This window comes from Panthera uncia, assembly GCF_023721935.1.
Source record: "Panthera uncia isolate 11264 chromosome E2 unlocalized genomic scaffold, Puncia_PCG_1.0 HiC_scaffold_20, whole genome shotgun sequence".
Classification (NCBI taxonomy): Eukaryota; Metazoa; Chordata; class Mammalia; order Carnivora; family Felidae; genus Panthera; species Panthera uncia.
In genome coordinates this window covers 10826759-10852152 of record NW_026057589.1, presented here as the reverse complement: position 1 = coordinate 10852152, position 25394 = coordinate 10826759, and the positions used below count along the sequence as shown (strand labels likewise).

The 25394-nt window shown below is 46.4% G+C and overlaps 1 protein-coding gene across 1 annotated transcript in view; it reads right to left on the bottom strand.

Annotated features, from left to right (window-relative positions):
* The window catches only part of ZFHX3 (zinc finger homeobox 3), a 237236-nt gene that overhangs the window by 94436 nt on the left and 117406 nt on the right, over window positions 1-25394 (bottom strand). The window contains 1 exon segment of the mRNA XM_049622703.1: window positions 2047-2278. Coding sequence (XP_049478660.1) covers window positions 2047-2278 — 232 coding nt within the window.

Below are 25394 nucleotides of genomic sequence, written 5' to 3'. Positions count from 1 at the left end.
AGTGACCCAGAGGTGACAAGTTATGCTGGCACCCAAGAAATGACCCTGGTTCCTGAAGAAAGAAACTGGCCTCTCCATTTTGAGAATGAAACCTCAGCTACTCCAGCAGGGACGGCGCATGCTCCCCCTTTCGTATAGCAGCTCACTCCATTTACGTAAAGAGACCAAAAAAGCAGCGAGGGGGTAGGGACAGGGGCAGGGAGCAGAGAGGTCTGGAGGGGCTCAGGAGGGACATCTCCAGGAAGAAACGAAGCTGACGGAACAACTGATCTGGCAGGGCCTTCAGAGACCAGGAAATGTCTACTCTGGCAGAAGGCTAGCCATGAATTAATCATAGATACCTAGCAAACCAGGGAAAATAAAAAGTTGTACAAGAAGGTAAATGAAATTATAAAACTCTACATGGCTCAGCTGTGATTAATATTTATAGAGTTAGAATAATGAAAACACTGAATATTAATATAACCCCAAATTATTATTTAATCATCATGGAAGATGAGGGGAGAGAAGACTGGGTATACAGCGGGGGCTGGGGAGTGTGATGTAGGGGGTCCAGGGGTGGTGTGCAGGGGAGTATATGGAGTCTGAGGTGTCCACGTGTGAGTTTGTGGATGGGTGTGTGTCAGTAGGAGTGTGTGGTTTGTAGAATGGAATGCTCGTGAAAGCCTCACCGTTTAGAGTAGAAAGCCAATAGATAATGTCTAAAACATAAAAAAAAAAAAAAAAAAAAATCAAAGCACATTAAGAAAGATGGAAATATGTAACAAAACAAACAACTAAAAGTTGAAAGCCATGGCTCTGGGCAAGGGGATGGGGGACGGGGAGGGTCATGCCATTTTTCTTAAGGTTTACATAACTTATTGCCTTTAAGAACTATAAAAATGTGAAATTAGATAAAATTAAGATTAAAAACTCCACAGAAATCAAGCTTTAAAGGACTGGGAGCCAAGGAACGGGGCCTAACTCCCAGATGACGCCAGAAGGTGGGGCAGGCCGAGGACCACGAGCCAGGGGCCAGGCTGGGAAGGATGGCCAAGAGAAACACCAGGACAGGACAGAAACACAACCTGGAAGCTCAAGGAAGGGAGCTTCGGCGTGGGGCCATGCAATACTTTCAGAGACCACAGAAAGAATAGAAGAAGGCCCAGCAGGTAGCTACAGGGTTGGGTAAATCCAAGGTCAATGGTGACCTCTCAAGGGTGGTTTGCTGATGCAGCGAGACAGGCTATGGTAAGCTGAGGCACCGGCTGGAGATGACAGATACAGGCTATTCTTTCAAGAACCTTGAAGATTCTATTGCAGAGAGAGAAGCAGGACACAGGATTGTGGGAGAGCTCTTGTTCTGTTGTTTTTAAAGAGGCCCTGATGCCCTGTGATTCCACAGTGAGAGAAAGGGAGTGGAAGGGCTGAAAACACAGAAGGAGGATTCTACCAGTGAGGTCCTGGTGGGAAAGAGAACCACAAAGAAGTGGAAGGGAGTGACGGAAAAAGGGGACTGTGGTGGGAGCCAGGAGCTGGCAAGGTTCCGCTGGAGGCCCCGACCCTGTGGAGAAGCAGGCAGCACCAGGCCATGACTCGCAGAGCCACCCTCAAACCCAACGGGAAAATGTTTAGAACAAGCACGGGCTGTTCTGATCCTCTCTGAAGTTCATTCTCACACACTGGACTTGAGGCCACAAACTCTTATCCCTACCGGCGAGCAGGCCATAATTTAGCACTTGCTTTATGTCCATCTGGACCAATAAAGTGAATCCAGAGTAAGCACTGGAGGAATCTGGGGATAGGAGACACAACATCTCCAGTTGTCCTGCTCATTGGGCAGTGGCCTGTGACACCTGAAGAAAGTGAGGCGAAGTTCCCTCAGTTAAAAAAAAGAAAAAGAAAGAAAGGCAAGAAGGCATACAATGTTCCTACCAGAATACGATGGCCACCTGTGCGGTCGGTGATGGGACACGAGGACGAGCAGCAGCAAACCAAAGCCCTCGGGAGGTGCACACCGGGCCCCCACCAGAAACCACTCACCAACGGGCCCGTGAGACCACTCACCCGGATCGGTGGAGGGGCACCTGCGGATGGTGAAGATCTGCCCCAGGTCCTCGTCCTCCTCGGGAAGGCCCTTCTGCAGCCGCTGCAGCTTGCGCAGGCTCTCGCTGCGCTGGTGCTTCATGGAGCGCACGTGCTGGATGAGGTTCAGCTTGGCCTTGGTGGAGTAGTTGCACAGGACGCAGTGGTAATAGCAACTTTCGCCCTCCACTCCGCTCTCGTGCTGCTGCAGGTGCTGCGAGGGGCAGAGGAGAGGGACACGTCGTGGGTAAGCCACTGGAAGCCACCACCGCCACGAGCCCACCCGTTCCTGGCCGCAGCCCAGGGCGGAGATTCCTGGGAGGGGCTGTTCTGTCTTCCCCAACGTACCTTCTTCTCCAGCAGTGCTTCGAGGGCCAGCAGCCAGCAGACTCCCCTCCCCAACTCCCCCGAACGTCCCTTCCCCGGCGGCTTTCCACGCGGCTGCTGATGCTGACAGTGCCGACCCTCCCCAGGTGACCTGGGTCTTCCTGGCACAATAATCCAAGGTTCTTCCTCAGACGCTCCAGAATGCCCCACTTTATTTAGATCAGGGTTTGCAAACAATGGCCTGTGGGCCCACTCCAACCTGCTGCCTAATTTTGTAAATAAAGTTTTAACAGAACACAGCCACATCCACGGATCTGCATATTAACGATGGCTGCTTTCCAAGCACCAGAGTTGAGTAGTTGCAACAGAGACAGCATGGGCCTCAAAGCCTCAAATATTACTACCTGGCTCTTTACAGAAAAAGTTAGCCAACCTCTGCTTTAGGTGATAGCCTATATGGTCACACTCCCTGCATAGAATCCTAGGTCAGTAACACAGAGCCAAAGCTGTTGTCTGGCTTTTCCGCAAGAATGACAGGTCAAGTTTTTATATTTAGAACCACAGTCTATTAGGAGAACCTAAAATTAGGTTTTCCTTCGGATTAAAAACAAAAAAAAAAAAACACAGAAAAATAAATTTCTCCAGACTGGTTGCCTGTCAACATCTGAAGGTCACTTGGCTTAGTGCATCAGATGGTCAAAATTACACTCTTGATTGTATTTGTGTGTTCTGATTCTAGAACAAGGAAGCCCAAAACGTGGCAGAAAGCAGACACACACAGGATTAAAGTGAGAGGTGCAAGAACAGGAGAGGTCATGGGAACAGTTAGCAGACCCCAGACTTCTGTGTACTGTAAAAGACGCGAAGATTATCCAAGGACAAAACTCACAAACTCTGTGTGCCTCTTTGAGAAAACGGTGAAAGGTATGGGCCCTTCTCACTAACAGCTGAGGAAGTAACAAGCTCCTGGTATAGAGAGGATAATCTCCTTCATTTCAAATGATCCCATTTTAGGAGAAGAGGGAATTTTTCTACTGGCTGCCCTTTATAAAGCAGGGCAAACAACTCCAATAAACTTAAGTGAATGACCCAAGGTCACCCAGCTACTTAGTGGGAGAGAGGGAACTAGGACCAGGGTCTCATGTTCCTCCAGCATCCCTGAGGAGGAGCAAACTCAGATAATGTGTTTTATGTGCTTGTGTTATTACCTGCCCTTTCCTCCTTCTCCCCACCCCCATCTCCAGACCCCAGAGCCTGGCTCAAGAAGACACAGGGAAGACACAAAACATGCCTCGGAACCACTTTGTGCTGTTCCTCTCCTTTCTGACCTGCATGTGCACACGCCAATGCCATGCTAACTCTTGCTCATCCTGCTTCAACAGCCTTCTTCTCTAGATTATAGCTTGAGACACTGAGAAGGCAGAGCAGTTAGAATGCCCTGCGCTCCATTAAAAATACCCGAGCGGCCCCACCAGCACTTCCCATTGAATGACACACTCCAGGCTCAGGTGCTCACATGTACACATTCTTTGTTCTGTAGAAAACTATGAAAATCCCAGAAGCATGTTTGAGCTTTATTGGAAGAGGGAAGGATGAACGTGCCAATGGACCGTTGCAGAAAAATCTTTGTGGGGGATGAAAGGGAGGCCCAGGCCTTCAATCATGTAAATTGGCTAAATCACCCCATACCTAACTGTTGCTCTGAGGCCAAGGTATAGGCAAAAATGGGAAGGGCTTCATAGGTACCAAGAGAACAATCCCTTCTTTCCCCCCAAATGGACGATTTGACACACTCAGGTGCAGAGCTTTGGAACAAAACAATATCCCCACTAGTAACAGCCATCCTACAGCAATTTCACAACCAGAAGGAGTCGGCAGAACTGGCGAACTCAATGTTAACTGTTAAGGCAATGACAACAACTTATAATAAAAAGCTACTTTCTGGAAATAAATTTGAGCTGATTTCCTCTTTAATGGTTTATCTTCAATGTGCCTCTGAGACAGGGTCCTTGAAGAGGATTTCAGGAGGGTGGAATTCACCAAAGCTATCTTTTTTGGAGGCTACAACCCTGGGGAGAAGGAGGGCCTGATGGGCTAGATATAAAGGGAAAAGGATTAGCTTGCCCACGTTCATTGTCCCCAGCTTCCCCATAGAGTCCTCCCACCCCCCAAAAGTCAAAAATTGGACTAAGATATTTCTGGGAGCAAGGGGTCTGGCTTGGGATTAAGGAGCAGGAAACTTGTATGAGAGCCAGCATGGGGAAACGTGTACTGCTGTCTTGGGTCACTAAGGCCAAAAGAATTACATTTATTAAAGCTTCAACAAATGATGAAATAAAAGATAACAGGGAAAATAACCATGGAATCCAAAGCAATGAATTTTATCGAGGGATTTTGGTAAGATCATATAGTATGAACTCAGAACAAGAATCATTAAAGCCTTACCCCAAAATTCCCATTACCCTCCCGTGAGACAGGATTTCCTTGCAATAAGGCACTGAATCCTTAACATAAAATTGTAATATGGATATAAAGGCTCTTTTCCAAATGGCTGGTGTTTCCAACCTCTGAGCCAGAAGAGAGGACAACGTGGCCAAAAAGAGTTGGATGGGAGTTGAGATGTCAAATGTCTTTTGTCCTTAAATCCATAGGCCCTTGGGTGATAGAACTATATAAATCCTGAATTGACATAAACATCACACTGGGAATTCCTGCTTTAAAAATAACCAATATGATAAAAATGTTCCAAAAACACTCTATACTCAATCTCCTGGGGGTAAATGGCAACCTCTTGTGCCACCAGGAGTTCTTCCATCTACCATTTGGGAGCCATTTTGGAAAGGAAATGGACACACGCTACAAATGGTAGAGAAAAGAATAAGAGGAAACAAGGTAAACAGGTCTATGGCCTCTCCCCTTGATCCTGGTCTAGAGAATATTTAGGGTCTTCTCTTAGAGGCTTGTACAAAAACTTAATTCAAAATTCCAAGCCGGCATTTGTAGTCTGGGTTCATTCTCCAACACACTGAAAAAACTGCAGAATAAACTATTTATTGGTTGCCAGGAAACACCTGCTTATAAAGGTTACATCCCAACCCAAACTTTTCAAAAACTATTTTTAATTTTTATTTATTTTTGATGGGAAGGAGGGCCCGAGAGAGGGGGACAGAGGGCCTGAAGCAAGCTCTGCACTGACAGCAGAGAGCCCTTTGCGAGGCTCAAACTCATGAACCTCAAGATCATGACCTGAGCCAAAGTCGGATGCTTAACTGATTGAGCTACCCAGGCGTCCCACAACCCAAACTTCTGATCACAACCTGAGTCTACCTGCAGGTCAAAGATCCTGTTCTTACCAGATTTTATAAGTTCTCACTCAGTACTTCTCCAGCTGTCCAACCTGGAGCAAACAGGGATCCAAAGCTAGCAACAGGGTCTCCTGCCCTGTATGACCTTCTCCACACCATGGGGTCATTTCCCAGGTCTTGAGCGGGTCAATGCCCTGACCTGTTGGCCAGATGCCCTCTTCATCCCAAGTGGCACTGGTTGTGTCCCCAGGATTCTACCCTTGGAACCTGCCTAATATGAAGCAGTGGGAGGGGGTGGGGCTGGAGAGACCAATGAGGACTCCAGGAGAGCAAGTCGTCACCCACGGACATGCTTCCCCTGCAGAAAAGACTAGATGTTTTCATTTGGAGGAGAGAGAATAATTTGTTCCTGACCCAGCTAATTAGAATACCCTCGACTGGGATCCCAATGTATTTAATTAAATTCACTGTAATATATGAAGAATCCACCAAGGCACAAATCTCAGGGGAACACTCAATAAAGGATCTGCCCCTGTTCAGAATTCTTGCTCTTCTTGACAGGGAGGGAATTTTTCTCCCCCACAAATCCTCAACGCTCCAACCCCCTCCCTCAACTCTATCAGAGGTCCTCCCATCCTTGGGGAGGGGAACGTAGGTTTTGCTTTACTTTTTCCAGTTTACTCTGCATTTGATCTTAACTTCTTACCTCTATGAGGTCAGGTGTAGAGTTTATTTAAAATGTTTAAGTTTATTTTTTATTTTGAGACAGAAGGCAGAGGAGGGGCAGAGAGAGAGGGAGAGAGAGAGAATCCACCCTGACAGCACAGAGCCAGCTGCGGGGCTCAAACCCACAAGCTGTGAGATCATGACCTGAGCTGAAACCAAGAGTCGAACGCTCAACCGACCGAGTCACCTAGCCACCCCAGGTCAGTTGTACAATTTAAAAAAGAAAACAAAACAACAACTTCAGCTGTGGCTAGTAGGCTCTCAGGCGTGCACGCTACACATGGACCCAGAGAAAACCGGCTGCTCTGCCCACTGGACAAGGTTTGAATCTGATTCACTTCTAAACGTCTACAACACATTAGACACTATGCACACGCACACACGCGCACGCACATGCACACACACACAGAACACGCCCTACCCCAGGCCTTAATCTGCAATTGATTAAGACAGTGACAGTGGTGACTTGGAGAACACGCCAAGAGGGACATGAGAAAAACATCCCTTTGGCTTGAATATCATCGTGAAAACACGCCAGCTCCAACAGTGAAAATCACTGGCTTACTCAAGAAAAACTGCCATCTATCCACAAACTAATAATGATGAAGAAGCGTGACCAACTAATAAACCAAGAAACCAAGATCAACTAGCTAAAGAATAGTGGTAACTGAGGTCTACCCCAACTCACTCGGGCCAGTGACCTATAGCCTTGGACCTGCCTAAGGGTTTCCTTGATTTTCCTCAATGTCACTGGCTGGTTTAAAAAGTGCGCACACAACACTGAGTTATATGAACTGTAAATGTACAGTCATTTCCTAAGAAACTTTCAATATGATTTATTTCTGAAAGCTCAAAGAACTACAATGACCTCTAACAAGTATCCAGTTTGACTCATAAACGGAAGTAGAAGAGCCCAATGATCTCCAACTTCTTGAAATTACCGCTATGCAGCAGGCATGACTGTCCTCACTGACAGCCATCAGGAATGTGACTTGCACTGGTGGTCAGTGCTTTAAACTGACAACGGGGGAGTGTGGGCTCACTCGTACTGCTCAGGGACCTTTTCCTAAACCACTTTCTGATCTTGGTGGAGCTCTTTTAAGATGCTCATCCCCCCCAAAATGAGTAAAATAAAATAAAAAATAAAAAACAAAATAAAATGCCTGTCCCATCTTGGTTTAGCTGGAAGGCGACACTCCTGTGCCCTGGACATGGAAACATCAAATGCCCCACATCTTCCCCTGTGGGTCCAGCTTGGGGTGGGGGTGGGGGTGGGGGCAGGGCTCGGAAAGAAAAAGCCATCGCTGCAATCAGAAGCACCTCGATAATGAACCTGGCACATAAATCCAAGCACAAAAGGAAAATTAATAATTAAAAAAGATGGGAGAGAAAGGAGGCCAGCCCGTGTTACTTTGTGGGATTCTACCCCATTAATATGTGGTGCTCGTTCACCCTGGCCAACAACTGCAAGTCAAAGAGACGAAAAGAGGACTCTTGTTAGAAAATAATTCATCGTGAAAATCAAAAAAGTGTGTTCCTGTAACTTGTTTCCCAGGAAAACTAACCAACTTCTGTCAGAGAACATTGATTTCTGTAAATCTGGAGGGGCCCCGCTCCTTCCTCCTCCCCAGTGATAGAAACTTCTAACATCTGGTTCTTCATGCATGGAATGCAAAATATTGATCAGGTTTTGTCAAAGCCTCCCCTTTAAAGTAGAAATGGACAAAGTACATTCACACATGCATACACATTCACAAATGAAAACACACAGGACTCTAATGAAGCTTCCTCAGGGGAGCAACACCTGTTACTAGAAACACACGCTCGCCCACCCCTCTTCCACGCACACAGTGCACCTCTACTCCTTGAGCAACTGAAACTCTGATGGATGAGGAAAAGCAGCTCCCAGGCATCCCTCTGAGCAAATGGGCTCCCCTAGGGGAGACCACACACCTCTTGCTGAGCAGAGGAGAATCCCCACGGCGGGTACACAGAACAAACCCCAAGACACCTGCTGAGGAACACGGAAAGTCATCTAGGCAGGGCGGATGGAAGGGCTTCTGGAACTACTAACCACAGCGTGCCTGGCCAGGGCTCCAGTTTTCCCCTCTGGGCAGGGGATATAAAGTCATGAGCACTTCCAGGGAGAAGGAATGGGAAGATGAGAATCAGTTTACTAATTCCTTACATATAAGTGGGTGTTGTACCCATTCACAGCATCTACTGCTGAGCAAACACCCACAGACACTTTTCATCTCAAGAGGGCCTGCCCCACGGGGTGGGTAGCATTTGGCTCCTGGACGTGGACAAACCCAAAACTCAGGGAGGTCATGTGACTCCCCTCAAGGTCTCATAGAGTATGAAAGAAACAGGACTGGAACCTGGGGCTTGATGCCAAGTCCACAGCAGTCCAGCTACTCTGCACTGACCACAGGGCTCATTCTGGAACAGCAGATTCCCCATACCCAGGTATTCGCCTTGAAGGCCTAAAAGATAAATTATTGCAGGTGTAACGCAACTGGGAATGGAGGCAGTTAATTTTTTAATCAGTGGTTGTGTTACAGTTTCAAACCTCATGTCACATGCTCAGGAAGGCTTCCAGAAGGTCAACCTAAATATATAGGTATTTTCTGTTTAATGTTGGCTTTTCACCCACTCATGCCCTCATCCTTGGCACATGCTAATTTAGTCCTATTTCACTGTAGGAGCCCTGCAGACACCATAAGATACAAGCTTCAACCATCATTTATAAGAGCAAGTGAAAGGAAGTAAAAATGTTCCCTTAGATCAATCCATTTACGTTACTCTGACCTATTTTCTGGTTTCTAGGCCAGAGTCCTTGTGCCCTGGACAAGCCATGAGTGTTCATTCTCAGTATTTGAGCTCCAAAGCTGAAGGCGAGACTTCCCATGCCTGTGTCACTTCCCTTACCTGAATGACATCTCCTGGTTCAAAAGTCTCAATATGAGCATTTCCTTGAGAGACATACAGTATATCCTCGAAGGAAACTAACAACAAGAAATCCACAATATGGTGTCTTGCAGAATGCTGATACCTTCACATAACAGAAATCATTTCTCTGTTAGGGAAACTCCAGAAAGGAGAGGAAGCTTACCAGGTATGTAGGGGTTTTCCGGAAGGAAGGGGCCCATCAGAGCGTGAGGTCACAAGCCAAATGAGGGCGAGTTTCCATGACGGTCAAACAAGCATCTACACATCGAGCTCGGAAGCTTCCAAGAGGGATGTGGTGGGTGAAAACACAAACTGGGTCCCACAAGGCTAACATCAAACTGACCACCCTCCAGAACCGACCAAAAGCTTAAATATCTGAAGATTAGCCCTTCACTAGGTTAACCTACCAGTGATGGTCCCTTTCTCCACTCATCCATCAAGATGCATTTCTTCTCTACACTACTTTCCACCTCTTGCAGTTATCAACTCTCAAGTAAAAGTAAAGGCTGCCATTTACTCCAGCACGTCTCCCTTCAACTCCACGCCAAAATGTCGCCAATAATGGTTGTTTAAAGTGCACCGTAGATTAAGGTAGCCTGATGGAAGAGCCTAACTCTGTGCTACTTCAGGCAAGTTATATACACTGTTGGGTCTCCCGCACACAATGGGGCGACAGTAGCAGAACCGCTGCAGAGCACTGTAGGGAGGAGTCTATGGGATAATGAACACAAAGGGCTTAACACAGCGCCTGACGCAGAGCAAGCCTCTGTGATAAGGCTATTACTGTTACTATCATGGTTTCTCAAATTAGTTACAGTTTGGGATTAGGGATCGAAATAAATGTCTACTGAATTTACCTATTTGGTATTTCCCTCCTTACAACCAACCTTGCCAGCCCCACTCCCTATGACCTCCCCTCCCACCCTCTCAGCCCCAAAGAGGAATCCCCAGTTGACTGCAAAGAAACCGTAATCTATAGGAACTGTAACATGGAAGGGATAACGAACACACAGAGGACCGACTTCTTCCTTGTAAGAGGTGCTTAATTTTCAGTCACTTGCCCAAAGTCATGCTGCTGACGCAGGCACAGCTGGGATCCATACCCCAAGCCCACGTCCTTGCCCCCAAACCAGATCTGTTTAACTGGGTCTCTTTGCCCATGGCGGTGCCAATATACTGAAAATCAAGAACCATGTTCTTTATCGCGTCTGCCAACATCCCCAGGTGTAGACCAGGTGAAGGAAGGAGGAATCAGCTGAAACGGCTGGTAGGCACCTCCCAGATTCCCTAGATTTGCTCTGAAGGATTTGCTTATTTCTGTCTCCAATCCCATGGCAGTCAATATGGCAGAAAAAAACATCTGCCTGGTGGTCAAAACAGGTGCATTACTTCATCTGTAAAATGAAGATGTTTATACTTGCCCTGTCTTCCTCGGGGGCAATTTTCTAAACCACGTGAGAAAACAAATGTGAAATCCTCCAAAGGATATGAAGGACTCCCCAGGTATTTGGCACAGTCATCATCTTTCTATCCTGAGCCCAGATTTTGCTTCCTCACTTCTGACTGGCAGGTGCAACACCATGGGCTGGGTTGTTAACGATCAGATGGTGTTCTAGCTGAGCAGTTCTCTAACTGGAGCGTGCACCAGGAACACCCGAGGGTGTGTTATGCCTGGACTGTCGGCCCACCCCAGGGGTTTCTGATTCACCTGGTCTGGGATGGGGACCAAGAATCTGCATTTCTAACAATCTCCAGGGAGACGCTGATGCTGCTGGTCTGGGACCACATTTTGAGAACCGCTGATCTTGACAGCAACTGCCATGGACCAGAAACCTGAATCAGAATAAATACTTGGAGAGATTCCCCTGTAAGGAGAAAATTTTCCAGAGTCTAAAATCTCTGCACCCGCCTTTCCCCAAAGAGTATTTCCGATTCTAGCCAACTGCACTAGATAAATCATGTGATGCCGGCACAAGAAGTCACCTCTTTAATGAACAAGTCACACGGAAGCAGCCGCCTGCTACCAGCCTGCTCCAGATACTTCATAAAAGTAGAAATCGGCCCTATTCATCTCTCTCCCCCCTTCTGCACCTGCAGTCTAAAATTTCCTGGGGCTGTCGCTGAAAGCGTGACTCTTGATGGCAAGGCATGAGGCATCACTTTTTCCTCATAAGCTCTGGATCCTGCTGAGCACACCTGTCCAGATGTCTTGCTGGAATGGAGCCCACGAAAGAATTTCAACCAAATACCAGAAAAAATAAAATGGTCTTTAAAATTCCTCCCACGCTCCTGAACTTTCTGGCTGTTGTTGCTGAGAGCATGAATTTGGTGCTCAAACCTGGAGGCTTCTCTTAAGCTCCCATGATTTGCTGACAAATACCCTCATCACCTCCATTATGAGAGAAGACGAAGGGCAGCCAGGGTGAGATGGGCCTGGGGTGGGCGGGCAGTGAGCACACACAGGCTGACTTCTTCCTTAGAAGAGGTCCTTCATTTAAAAAAAAAATTTTTTTATGTTTATTTGAGAGAGAGAGAGAGAGCGCGCGAGCGAGCATGAGCGGGGGAGGGGCAGAGAGAGGGAGACACGGAATCTGAAGCAGGCTCCAGGCTCCCAGCTGTCAGCACAGAGCCCAACGTGGGGCTCAAACTCACAAACTGTGAGATCATGGCCTGAGCCAAAATCAGACGCTTAACTGACTGAACCATCCAGGCACCCTGAGGTGCTTCATTTTTATTTCATTCTTCCCTTGAAAGGGAAAATGGGAAGGTGAAAAAGCAGGAGATACAAATTCTCTCTGAACAAATGTCTCTGATGCTGGTCATTGTAGCTGCTAAGGCACTGGGCCTTTTCTCCTTAAATTCCCTGGATTTTGTGGGAAGTCGAAGAAGATGGTGACACTTGTGGGAGGGGGACAGGGACAAGCGAGTGACAGGATAAAGAAGCTTCTCCGGGGAAGGAGAGCAGAGTCTGAGCCAAGAGGCCAGGAGATGGCCGGCTGCAGAGGGGACGGCCACACAGCGAGAGGGGACACGGTTTTGCAAACGATGACACGGCTACTTTCTCTGCCCTGCTTTCGGGTTCCCCCCATAAATAACCCAGACAAACACCCCGTGCACTGGGTTTTGCTCTCCTTCCCCCCCCTCTGTAGGTCTCATTAAAAGCCGATATTGTTCGGCCTCAAGATGGAGAGCTCAGCATGGATTTTACTGAACGTTAAATCAACCAGCAAGCGTAGCCAGCAAACTCTGTGGCACTTTAACTTTAAATAATGCAATAATTATTGAATTTCCTTTTTATAACTGAAGTGCTGGAATGTAAACAATGGGGCCGTAATTGCAGGAAGGGGGGATCAATAGAGGCAATCGTTTTTCAGCCATGTTAATTGTAAATACAATTGCTCCAAGATGTCAGCCTTGTTCTTCTTGCTCCCAGAATCATCCTAACGGATGACAGAGTCCAACTTTCCCATTACAGCTGTTCGTTCCTTTAAGAGGTTCTCAATCAGGTCTGATCAATCTGTCAAGATAATGCATGGAGTAAGTAAGACTCTTCCAAACACAGGCTCCCAATCAATAGCCGGGACCAGCTTAATGAGGTGGGGCTAAGGCCCAGAGGGAGGTAACTGCCCCCAGCTTGCGCCTAGGTTTGGCAGGCCGGCTTCCTCACATGGCCCTGATAAACAGATCAGCCCTTAATGAGGACATTAGTTATGCATGCTTCAGCAAGCAGCAAGACATCCATCCCTTGGGACAGACGGACACAAAACAAAATAGATTAACAGAAAACAATATGGTGCCAAATTAGGTCTAACTGAAGACTTTTCCCTCCTTCTACTGCTTTCCTTAATTGTCCAGCAGAGTGGAGGACATCAATTAATCATTCCAATGGGCATGAGCTCAAAGAATGGGAGTACCGTTGGGCTGGAGGATCTCCGGGTTTCTCCCAGCCTCCTCTGGCTGCCACTCAGTATGAGTGCCCTCACCTCAACACCGTTTCCAGATCACAAGGGGGGCCCCTCACAGAAGGGGCCCCACACCAATCAGCAGGAGAGAAGGAAGACGTGGCTGAAGTCTCACAGCCCTACTGGAGGGGCCAAGAACTGAAGATGGACGAGAACAAAGCTGCTACTCCTCATAGCTGACATCTGTTTCTGAGATCAAGTCTTGGTCTTGAGAATGGTTACTGCCTCACAGGAGAAGAGGTGTTAAGTCAGGAGTCTAGAATCCCATTTCACGTGGCACCCTCGGCACCCTCGGCAAGCCGCACACGCATTGAGGGACCCTGGGTTCTCAAAAGGATACCCTGGAGGGCTTCACGGGGAGGCTGAAGGGCTAGCTTCCCTCCCCGAGGCCAACGCGCAGCGTTGCCTCTGCTCCCGCTGCCTGGCTGGGAGAGCACCTCCCTGTGGAAGTCTGTGAGAAAGACCACGCTAAGGGAAGGTCTCACCCAGAGTATGACAGTTCCTTCTCCCAGAGTCTGGGTTTCCCAGAACCTTCTCAAAGTTTGGATCCCGGACCAACAGCATCAGCACTCCCTAGAAACCCCTTCAGACCCCATCCAGACCTACAGGGGTCTGGCCCAGCAATCTGAGTTTTAACAAGCTCTCCAGATGATTCCCACACAAGCCCGTTTAAGGGTCACCGTCTTAGAGGGGGAATTACATAAAGCAGCTTAGAGGAGGGAGGATCTAGAAAATCACGGTGTTTCTGGTCCTTTCTAAATCAGAAACAGTTCCGTGTCTAAGATGTAGCTAGAAACCCGTATTTTCCCTGAGGTTTGGATCAGAGCCCACCACCCACCTGCTTCAGAACGCAAAGCCTCTGGAAGATATGACACCAAAGGAATGAGGCCCTTGTGTGAAAAGCCCATTTTATTAGTGGGCTAAGATCACAGAGTGGGCCACACCACTGAATTACAAAAGGGCAACAGTCTCATTATGTGACTGAAGTAAAATGAGAATAACCGGGTCTTTGTAAGGGTGTCAGGATGAGCAGAATATACGAAAACAAATAAAGAGCTGGAAAGATGAGATCCCTCTTTTGTGCAAAAGGCCCAGCTCACCGGCCACTCCCTCTCTGAAGCCTTCCCTAACGCCCACATTGCACCTCTCTCCCCCACTCTGGGCCCCCAAGCCCATTGGGAGCAACTTCCATGCCGGACTCATCTTGCTGGCTTACAAACCCCTGCCTCCCTCACTGCTGCCCTGTGAACAGCAAGTCCCAGGCCCGGAGACCAAGCTGTGCCTCTCTGCCTCAGCACAGCTCCTGATCCACAGCAGGTTCTTGAAAATGGTTGGCTGAAAGTCTGAGCAAACCTCCCACGCTTCACTCTTACTCTTGGTCTTCAGCTTGCCGACCTTTCTAATCTAGACCAGACTCCCTCTCTCCTCCTCCGCTTTCAACCCTCTACTCCATTCCACACTTGACATAAAAGCAGCCTCCTGGCCCTTTCCACCTCACCTACCAACCCTGCTCTTTCTGGTCACGGCGGCTCTTCCTAAGCGCAAACCCTCCCGAACGCCCCCCTCCACCTGCTGAATGGCGCCCCTACCTGGACGTCCTCCCCCCTCACACTGAGCTAGCACTATTGTCTCCATGCCTCTGGGGTCCTGTGGCAGGAGGTGAGCCCCACCTGTGGGTACCAGTATTGGGCACAGCCTTCACTTGGCTTCCACGTGGGCTCTACATTCCTTGATGACCGAGACAGGAGGCTGGGACTGAGAGAATAAACATGTTTATTCTAAGATTTACCGCTCGCTTGGATAAGATTTTACAGCAGGATATCACTACTGTAAATGGCTGTACTCAATGACTTCACTTCTCAGTATATGAATCGTAGAAGCCCTTCTCCTTCCCCACTCTGAATCCACCAAAATGTCCCCCAGCCAGAAAACAACTTAGCTCGTCACCATCAGTGTATTCTTCCATTTCGGTCTACGTATTTACAGAGCTTTAATATCGCTATTCTCTTTCACGAAAGCTTGCTTCCTATTCAACGGACAAATACTGCGAGACTGTGAGATGTGTTGAGAAACATCTAGAAGAAGACCATAGAAGACAGGGACAGAGAGCAAACTCCAGCAGATGCCTCTCGGTGGGGAGTGACTCAAGCCATCAGGACTCCGACAACGAGTTGACAAGTCCACTACCACACCTTTACAGACAAAAACAATTTAGTACAAATTTTAGTTCTAAACACACAGTGTCTCCAAGATCCAATGGAGAGGCGTGACCATACACAGACACCCGAAAGGAGATGGCTGACTGGGTATTTCTGAGACATCTGTTCATCTCCAGGTTGGAAAAGCCAGGCTAAGGACATAAAAAAACAAACAAACAAACAAACAAACAAAAAAACAAAAAACAAAAACCCAAAAAACAAAAAACCATGCACACACGCTTATCTTTCTTTTCTTCCCAAACTTTTTGTCTTCTTCCACAACTGAGCAGCTGTGGCCTGGACCCTCGATTCTTGCCACTCCCTAAGCAACTGGTTACATCTACCTTCATATGTTTCCAAACTCTGAGACCTGTGAAGAAGGGAACGTTCTCCACCTAGGTTTAGATGGGCTGCTTTCCCTTCCTGGCTTATGACCAAACTCTAGGCCCCCCAGCTGCTCACTGGCCACCAGACCCTCCCCCAGAGGTTCTAAGCAACACGGTCTAATGACATAGCCTCCTGGTTCTGTTCTCAAGCTCCCAATGGAATGTGGCTGTGAGGCTAGTCAGCGAGAGGTTTTGTGTTTTTTGTTTTTTTTTCCTCCAACCTTATTTTAAATGGTAAAAAGGGAGGCTTTTGTTTGTTTTTTCACCAGCCAGTCTACACTGACCAAATCATCCTCTCCTCACAGTCTCCAAGTTCATTCTGTTTCAGAAGGCCCAACCAACAGTGAGGAGATGGGAAGGGCCCAGTAGAAGATTTTCCGGGGGGCACAATTTCATTCCAGAAAGATGATCATTTACAAATCCTTCTAGAGAACTGCAGTAAAATTCAAGTTCCAGAAAACAGCATCTAAAAAGCTTGCAAGGGGGAAGATTTCTTTGAACAAAATGGCAGGCTTCGGAGAAAGCTGGAGGTAGGGTGAGCAAGGAGATTGCTACGATTTCCAGCTCTGGGGCGCCGGGATGCTGCGGGCATGCATTTTGCCCATGAGCAGTTACTGTGTTCCTGGTGCACAGTGACAGCTGGACATAGACCTGCCAGGGCTCTCTTCCTGGGGACACGGTACGAAGACGAAGCCAATCGCTCACCACCACAGCAACTGGCAGGTGACGTCTTTAAAATCTCAAACCTAGTAACCTGTTCTGCAGGTATTAACACAAACTACAGATACTATTTTAGTGGGCATTTTAAAGGGCTCAGTCTTAAAACACCAATCTCTCAATGACCTTTCCCGATTGCATCACAATGACAGGAAGCCAAAAGGAACCAACAGTCATTCCCAGTTTCTGAGAAAACCTTTATTTTTACAGTCTTTAGCGGTCTTTCTTTCAGCTTTGGATTCATTCATTTCCCATCTGTCTCTCCATATTCTTGTTTCTGGTTTCCTCACAAAGCAATGAAGGGATGATTTATCTCTGAACACTGTTTTTTTTTTTTAATGTTTATTTATTTATTTGAGAGAGAGGGAGAGAGATAAAGCGCACACGTGAGCAGGGAAGGGGAAGACAGAGAATCCCAAGCAGGCTCTGCACGGTCAGCGCAGAGCCAGATGTGGGGCTCGAACTCATTAACGCTGAGATTGTGACCTGAGTGGAGAACAAGAGTAGGACACTTAACTGAGTGAGCCACCCAGGCACGCCATGAACATTATTTTCACCATTCTGTGTACATAAGAAAAGTCATCTACTAAAATGGTTTTCACCCACCAGTGCCTTGTACCACCCTTGTCTCCTTCTCAGTCCCTCTGCAGTCTCTCTCCCTCTCTGGCGTGTGTGTGTGTGTGCGCGTGTGTTCTGTCGTCAGTTCATGCCATTCCATCCTGTACGTACTTCCATTCCAGCTCAGCCAAATTCTGCTCCCCTTTCTGAACACCCCATCTCCCTTCCGATTTCTGTCTCTAGGAATTCCTTCTCTGAAATTAAAGACTTCACCTCTCAGCGTATCTTTTCCCACTGACACCTTAGGTGCTGGTTATCAGCATTACATAGGTGGCATATTCTCCTGTGAGATTGGAATGTTCCTGAAGACAGAGGTTATGTGCCCTCCTACTGGACACCCAAGAGCCAGGTTATTCTGTATAAAGAACACGGGCATAAATCAGGAGTCACGCAGGAGAGGGTCTCTGACACTAAGCTCTCTCCTCAACTGTGAACACCACCACCTCACACTGAGGGGCCATAAGACTCCAGTGAGTAAAACGGTATGAATGTACTTCTTAAAGGGCCAAGCAAAAAAATTTTTAACAAAGTGGTCAGATGATGAGAACTGGTTGGAAGGGGCACTTGGAAGACTCAGAAAACCCTCCCACCATCTGATTTCAATGGGGTCCTAAGTCTACACAAAGACGAATTAATTACTTGATGGCCTGTTCACTTACCTCGCTAATGAAATCATGGGTGTTTCAGGGAAAGAACCTGTTAGGAGGACTGGCTCGCCTCTGGGTGTGGGGACTGCCGGTGCCAGCTCATTCCCCCGCGCCAACATGACTCACGAGATGACACAAATCGCCAGTGGGCTTTGTTATTATGTGACCTTCAGCAAGTCACCCTTCTTTCCTGCTTCAGTGATAAAAATCTGGATGGTAATACTAAGAACCTCCTTCGTGGCATGATCGCGAGGAATGACGATGGCGCACAGCTAATAATGACCAGGAAGCACTGTGTCTTTGTAGAGAGCTATGTTACTTAACATTTAGAATAATACCCACTGTTTCAGGTTGAGAAAGCATTCAGATTTTAGCTAAACTGAAGGCTGAACATATCCACTAATGAGCAGTGTCCTTCCCATAGAAACACTGAAAGCTACTCAGTCTACTGAATAAAATGACTAGCAGTACATTAGCCAGAAGCTGATGCAGGTGTAGTTACCATGAAACCAGGGTCATTGCATTCAACATCTAATAAGCAAATTCTTAAGATCACAGAAATAAACCAGGGCCAACCGAGCTGACAACAATTGCATTTGGATAGAATGATTTCTTGGTCCATAGTTTCCATAAAAATACAATCTATTAAAAGATATGTTTCTACCATCTAGACCAGGAGTCTGTAAGTATCTGGATGGTAACTATTTTAGGCCTTGAAGGGCCATACAGCCTCTGTTGCAACTGCTGAACTCTGCTATCACTGCACAAAAGTGACGCTGGGCAATTGTTAAAATAACATGCATAACCGTGTTCCAATAAAACTTTACATAAAAGGCAAGGACTGGTTGGCTTACCCCTCTGACAGTGATGTGCTGACTCCTGATGAAAAAATTTGTGTAAAATTTACTCATTTGCAGTATGAAGAGACAACGAACGAACACACACACACACACACACACACACACACACACACACGTTTGTTGAGCAAAGTTCCTTCCAACTTGTCAAAACACAGTAAGACCAAGGTTTGCAAACTTGATATCAAAATAAGCAGTTTCAAAGTGAAGATCAACAGTAACTCAAGTACCATTTAACTGGGAATTATGAAATGACTCCAGAACAATTAAACTTCACTACTTGTTTTCATGCTTTTGAACGTAAGAACTTGCGTTGTGTGTTTTCTACCCATGGCACTCCTTCTCTACTGCTGCCATTCTCCTCCTACAAACACAGTGAATAATGCCGCATGAGTAAGTTAGGGTTATACATTTATTCAGAACGAAACAATACCTGTAACTGAGTCAACTTTTAACTAATCTGATGATGGAGTTACTAACAACAACAAAAGAGTATAAGCTTCTTCTATGCCCTCGAGTAGCTGAAAATAATGCAGATGTGAAAACCAAGGGAGCAAAAACGAAAAGGGGAAAAATTAGGTCACTTTCATCCCTGTATACCTTCCTACACATCCGCTTACTTTCTGAGCATCTCTGGAAAGGAGAATGCTAGCAATGACCTTGACATCCAACAATGAGTGGTCAGGAAGTCTGGATTTAGAAAAAGAAAATATCTGAATGTTTTCTCAATAACACCGTCTCCATGTATCCAGTCCTGCATAGATTTCAAAAGGTTTGGCCTTCATTAGTTCAAATGATTCTCACAACTGCCTTGCGAACTTCAGTGGCGGCAGATGCCTTTCTTCGCCATCCAGTGCATAGAGAAGAGACTTAAGTCACAGATGGCAAACGGGTGGCAGCTGGGGGAGCCTGCAGGTATGAATCACGGAACTCTGCAAGTTTTAAAAAATTCTTCACTAACGGTTAACACTGTGAATTTACACGGCACCTGGGTGGCTCAGTCGGTGAAGCGTCCGACTTTGGCTCAGGTCGTGATCTCGCATTTCATGAGCTTGAGCCCCACATCGGACTCTGTGCTGACAGCTCAGAGCCTGGAGCCCATTTTGGATTCTGTGTCTCCCCCTCTCTTGGCCCCTCCCTTGCTCTCTCAAAAATAAATGTCCTATCTCTCTCTCAAAAATAAATAAACGTTAAAAAAAAATTTTAAATAAAACCTGTGAATTTCCCACCCAGCCAAGAATGAATGAATGAATGAATGAATGAATGAATGAATGAATGACTATCTGGCTGTGCTGGCTGCACATTCCCTCAGCTCAACAATTACCTAGTTAAGATGGGGCAGGCACTTCCCAAGCCAGCACTGGTGCCCATCTATGACAGATGTGTCACCCCTGCAGGCGCCTGGGCCGTGCCACGTGTACCAGACGATGTGGCTCGTGAGGGAAGGCCATGGAAGTTGGGCCTACACCTTCGGGTCCTGCTTCAGCGTTGGTCACACCACACTGTGCTACCCATGAATAAGCCAGTACAAAGACTCTCCTGAAACACAGTGCCCACTTGAGGAGTGTGCCACAGAGCACAAAGCCAGAGCTGAGCTACCACAGGCTCAAGCGGTAAGGGACTTCAGAACGAATGTGGCTTCGTAAGGGAAGCCAACTTAATTCTGCCAAGGAGTTAATATTTGCTAATTGGTAGGAAAAGGTAAAATTAATGAGGACATTAACATAGCTATTTAAAAACAGCTCCCTGTTTCTCCCATTGTAACACATGGAACTATCAGGAAGTAATTGAGGGAAAAGGACACTGTCAATTCTCAATTATCTGCATGAATGAAGCGCTTAGTGACACGGATAATCCAAGTCATTTACATTTGGATTTAGAAAGTAACATCTTTTTCCTTCGGAAAACTTACCTTCCTAATTACAGCTTGCTGAATGTGAGGGTGAAATCAGTTTACCTTCTGTGCCAAAGCAAAAAGTTGCTGGGGAGGGTACAGAAACCACCAGGGGCTTCAGACCTGCCACAGATAACCCAAGGCAAAGAAAAGATCATCCACAGTGGTTGTCTAACGTGGTGGCCACGAGCCACATGTTTAGCTAAATAAGAAGTTCTGTTACGACGCATGCCATGTTTCAAGTGCTCCAGAAACACATGTGACTAGGGGCTCTCAGCCACTAGTGGACAGCAGAGATACAAAACATCTCCATCATCACCAAGTTCTAGTGGACAGCAGTGACTTCTCGGTCCATGGTGACCTCTAGTTTCCTGGATTAAGTAGAAAGCTGTGTGACGGGTCGGGAGCAGAGGAATGCAGGGGATGCTATACTGCCACCTTCTTTAGAAACAAAAGGGAATTGGAACACCTGACTCGCTCAGCTAGTTTAATTTCAAGCCCTGCAATGTAGACTTCGTCCAGGGAATAGCATAAAAAATACGCATTCCATTCCAAGTAAAATGAAGCTTTTTAATTAACAAAGCAGAAAACGAGTGGATAAAGGCAAGGCAGGAAAGCCTGATTCTAAGCAAACATGTGCCATATCGTTACCCGCACCTCGTGTGGCCACGCGGCCTGGGTGCCCGCTATAGGTAAACAAGGGAGGGAAGGCAGCTCTCCTCCCACCCCCCGCCGGCCACAAGGGGCCCACGCTGCAGGGGGCTGCTCAGGTGCCACCAGGGGTGGTGTCAGGCCCAGTGGCACTTCACATCCTCATTAATTATCTTGAAAGGAGAGGGTTAGTAAACAGCAAGTTAATTAAATTCTCCGATGATGCTAATTTGGGAGGCTTTAGAAAGACTGGCAAGGGCAGAGGCAATATAAATGGGACCTGGATGAGTTAGAAGAAGGAGTGGAAAATAAAATTAAGCACCGGCTCAACAAACACCGCTTGAAATAAGTCTTAGGGAAGAGCCAAAATACGTCCACAAACGAATTTATTTGGAAAATAGTTGTGCTAAAATGAAAAGTTTTGCAACGTCTGAGGCATATAATCAGAAGGGGAGCAAAAAAAAAAAAAAAGGCTTTTTAGTAAAAGTGTTTATGTGCACTTAGAAAAAGGTCTGGAAGGAACACCACCCGGTAAAGGTCATTGCCCTCAGGAGGCGTGGTCACGGACAAGGGGACATGGGGATGGGGCTTCCACTGTTTTCTTCATGTTCTTTTTAAACTGATGAAACATCTTTCAAACTAACACACACTGTGAGGTTTTTAGCTGTCTTTGTTTGGTTTTTTAAGCTTTTTGGTTTGAAATAATTTTAGATATACAGAAGATGGGCAAAGAGCTCCACGTGCCCTCCACTCAGCTTCCCTACTGTTTACATCCTACATCTTACCATCTGGCACACCCATCCAAACCAAAAAACTGACACAGGTACAATACTATCATTAAAGCACAAACTTGACTCAGATCCCACCCATGTTGACATTCGTGCCCCTTCTCTGTTTCAGGATCCAGACCAGGACCCCATACTGCACCTACTTGCTGCGCTCCTCCAATCTGTGACAATTCCTCCGTCTTCTGTGACCTGGACGCTTCCCAAGAGCTCTGGCCAGATATCTGTAAAAACACCCCTCGATCTGGGTTTGTCTGATGTTTTCTTAGGATTACAGTGAGGTTCTAGATCTTTTGGAAAGTACCCTTCCCAGTGCATCATCTCAGGGGTATGTGACATCAACCGGACTTATCCCTTATCAGAGGTGACTGTCCATTTACTTAGTGAAGGAGGGCCCCTTTCTGCCAGGCTTCCCCACTGACAAGCTACCCCTTCTCCCATTCTATGCTGTAACCATTAGAAGTGAATCACTTAGTCCAGCCCTCAGTCGAGAGGAGGGGAAAGAAGCTCCAGCTTCTGGTTATTATGCCGTTAAATAAAATATCTTGTCACAGAGATAAGCTTCTCCATGCAAAAAGAAGTATCTGGTGAAAATGTCTATCTACAAGGTCTTGAGAGTTGCTGTTGTTGTTTCAAACGCTTGGATTCTCAACAACACAGATGAATGAATGCCCACAGCTGCAGAGACCCTGCTCTACAGGCCAGGCTGCGTTCTGCATACTTGCATATGTGAACTTATTTAATCCTCACAACAGCCCGGTGAAGGGGATGCTGCAATGTGACAACAGTCAACCCCAAATTACAAAGAGGTGAAATCTCTTGCTCACGTTAACACAATTACTACTTGGCAGGGGCAGGACTCAAACTCACGCCTCCTGGCTCTAGAGATGATGCTGTCTACGAAGCTCTCCTGCTCCACCATATACAACACAAAAATTTCAAGCTAGTTACATGGAGCAGCGAAATATAATTGAGAGAGAAGAGTGACGTGGGGCAAGATGTCAAAGACCAAATGGGACAGAGTCTTCTCTGGAGACAAGCACCCTCGTGGGGGCATTCAGAGGGTCAACAAAATCGACACGCTCCAAAGGGGTTTCCAACAGAAGGCAGCTCTCCTCCACCTTAATAGGGCGGCAAGGAACACAGAGCACCTGAGCGGCTCAAAGGACCTCCCCATCGACAAGTATGCAAGATGCTCAGAATCTAAGGACCATGACGCTTATGGATAGCCCAGCCCCCGTCTGTCATGGAGACAAGCCGGGAACTGTCTCCTACTCTTTTACTTCTCCGACTCTTCTGAGGTTCACTGTGGCACAGACAGCAATAAAGTATAGGTCAGGATTGGAGCAGATCTGTCTGGCTGTGGAGAGAGAGCAGATGCCAAGACAGAAAGAGACCAACAGCCCAGACAGCGTGGGGAAACTTGGCCCAAGACCCCAAGATCTATAACATGGGCTTGTTTAATCCCAACTGCTAATGATCTCATATTCTGACATCAAAAAGAAACAAAGAAATGAGTTGCTTCTATAAAAACAGGCAAGTGTGGAGAAGAGCTGCTGCCTCCCGCCCCAAGGACCCACATGATTCAGTTCTCACACTGGTCCTAACCATCATCCTTTGCATACAGAAACAGAATGATGAAGAAGTGAGCAGAAAGCAATACGTGCTTCCTTCCTGGATACCCACCCCACAGCGTCTTCTCCAAATATCTGGCATTCGTTTCTTCTCCATGTAACCCTGCCTTGCTTTGTTCTCTGATTGTTTCAATTGCAAAAATTTGCCTTGAAAATGGCACTGACGAAGCACATCACACAAATTATTCTACCACCATGCTGATCCCACCTCACAAGTGGGCAGAGAGCAGATCATCCATAAACACCCAGCGTCACAGAAGAGGAGAGGAGCAGGGATGGTCCCTGGCTTTCCTCTGGATACAAGTGGACCTAGTCAATACAGTCGGCCTCTGTTTAAACTTATCCACCAAGCTAGATCTCAAGGAACACAGAACTGCCTCCTCTCAAGACAGGGTCTCAGTGCAAATTTTAAAAGCAATATACTCCCTTTATTAAATACAGAGGAGACCTGTTAGCAGCAGCTGGTGTCTGAGTGCTTACTACCTGCCAAGCACAGTTCTATCTAAGGGCTGTTCTAAGAAGAAATAGACTCGGCACCAACCAAAGGTAACTCCTTAACGTGTCAGTGTATTCTCTTCCATGCACTACTTCAATGTTTTACATCATCCAGAAAAAATAAAATAGCATTCAAGAGGGACACATTTCCCGATTTTTAATGGAGCCAAACCCTGAGAATTATGGCCTGGAGCATTGTATGTAGCAAAAATCTGAAGTCTTTGAGTAGATATTTCTAAGCACCTACAAAAGCAATGAATCACTAGAAGTAAACACAACTTCACCAAGTACAGAACAAGATTCAGCAATTTCAAGATTGCCATTTGTGATTCTAGGATAGCAAGGTGTCTCTGCACTTAGGAATGCCCACCCAGAAACAGTGATCATGTGTCAAAGTCAATCTGGAGGAAAAGGTCTACAGGGAATCATCATTATCAGGTGGACTTCTCTGGTCTAACATTTCTAATGAGATGTACATAGAGACAGGAGTCCTACCCATCAAAACTCCAAAAAAAAAAAAAAAAAAGAAACAAAAAACCAAACCAAACCAAAACAAAGAAACATAAATAAAAACAAAACTCTTAAAAGCCACAGAGAGGATATTAGAAAACATTTTAAAAGGGAGACTGAGCAGAATTATCACACTTTAACACAAAACAGTACAAAACTAAAAGAACTAAGACAGTTCTGTATGGTCCCAAGTCAGGGCAAATTAATGGAACAAGAGAAAGTCTAGGACCAGATCCAAATATGAATTTAGTGCGTGATATGGTGGCATTTCTAAGCACTACAGGCAAGGATGGGTGGATTGCTTAGTAATTGGGGCTGGGATGGACAACTAATTGAGAAAAAATAAACACGGAAGAATCCATGCCTCGCAATATATACCAAAATAAACTCCAGATGGATTATGGAGTTTAATGTCAAAACATTAAACCATAAAAGAACTAAATGGGGATATAAGTGAACCTGATCTTGGTAGGGTAAAGGGAATTCTAAGCTTAACGAAAGGGAAGGAAACAGAAATGAAAAGATCTGATGATACAAAAATGTTAAGCTTTGGAATCTCAAAACATACCATCAATAATAAAAGATAATGATGAAAAGAGGAGGCCATGGAACTGTAACAGAGAGCAAATCCGTGTTTCACGTCTTTGATATCAAAAGAGCACTTTT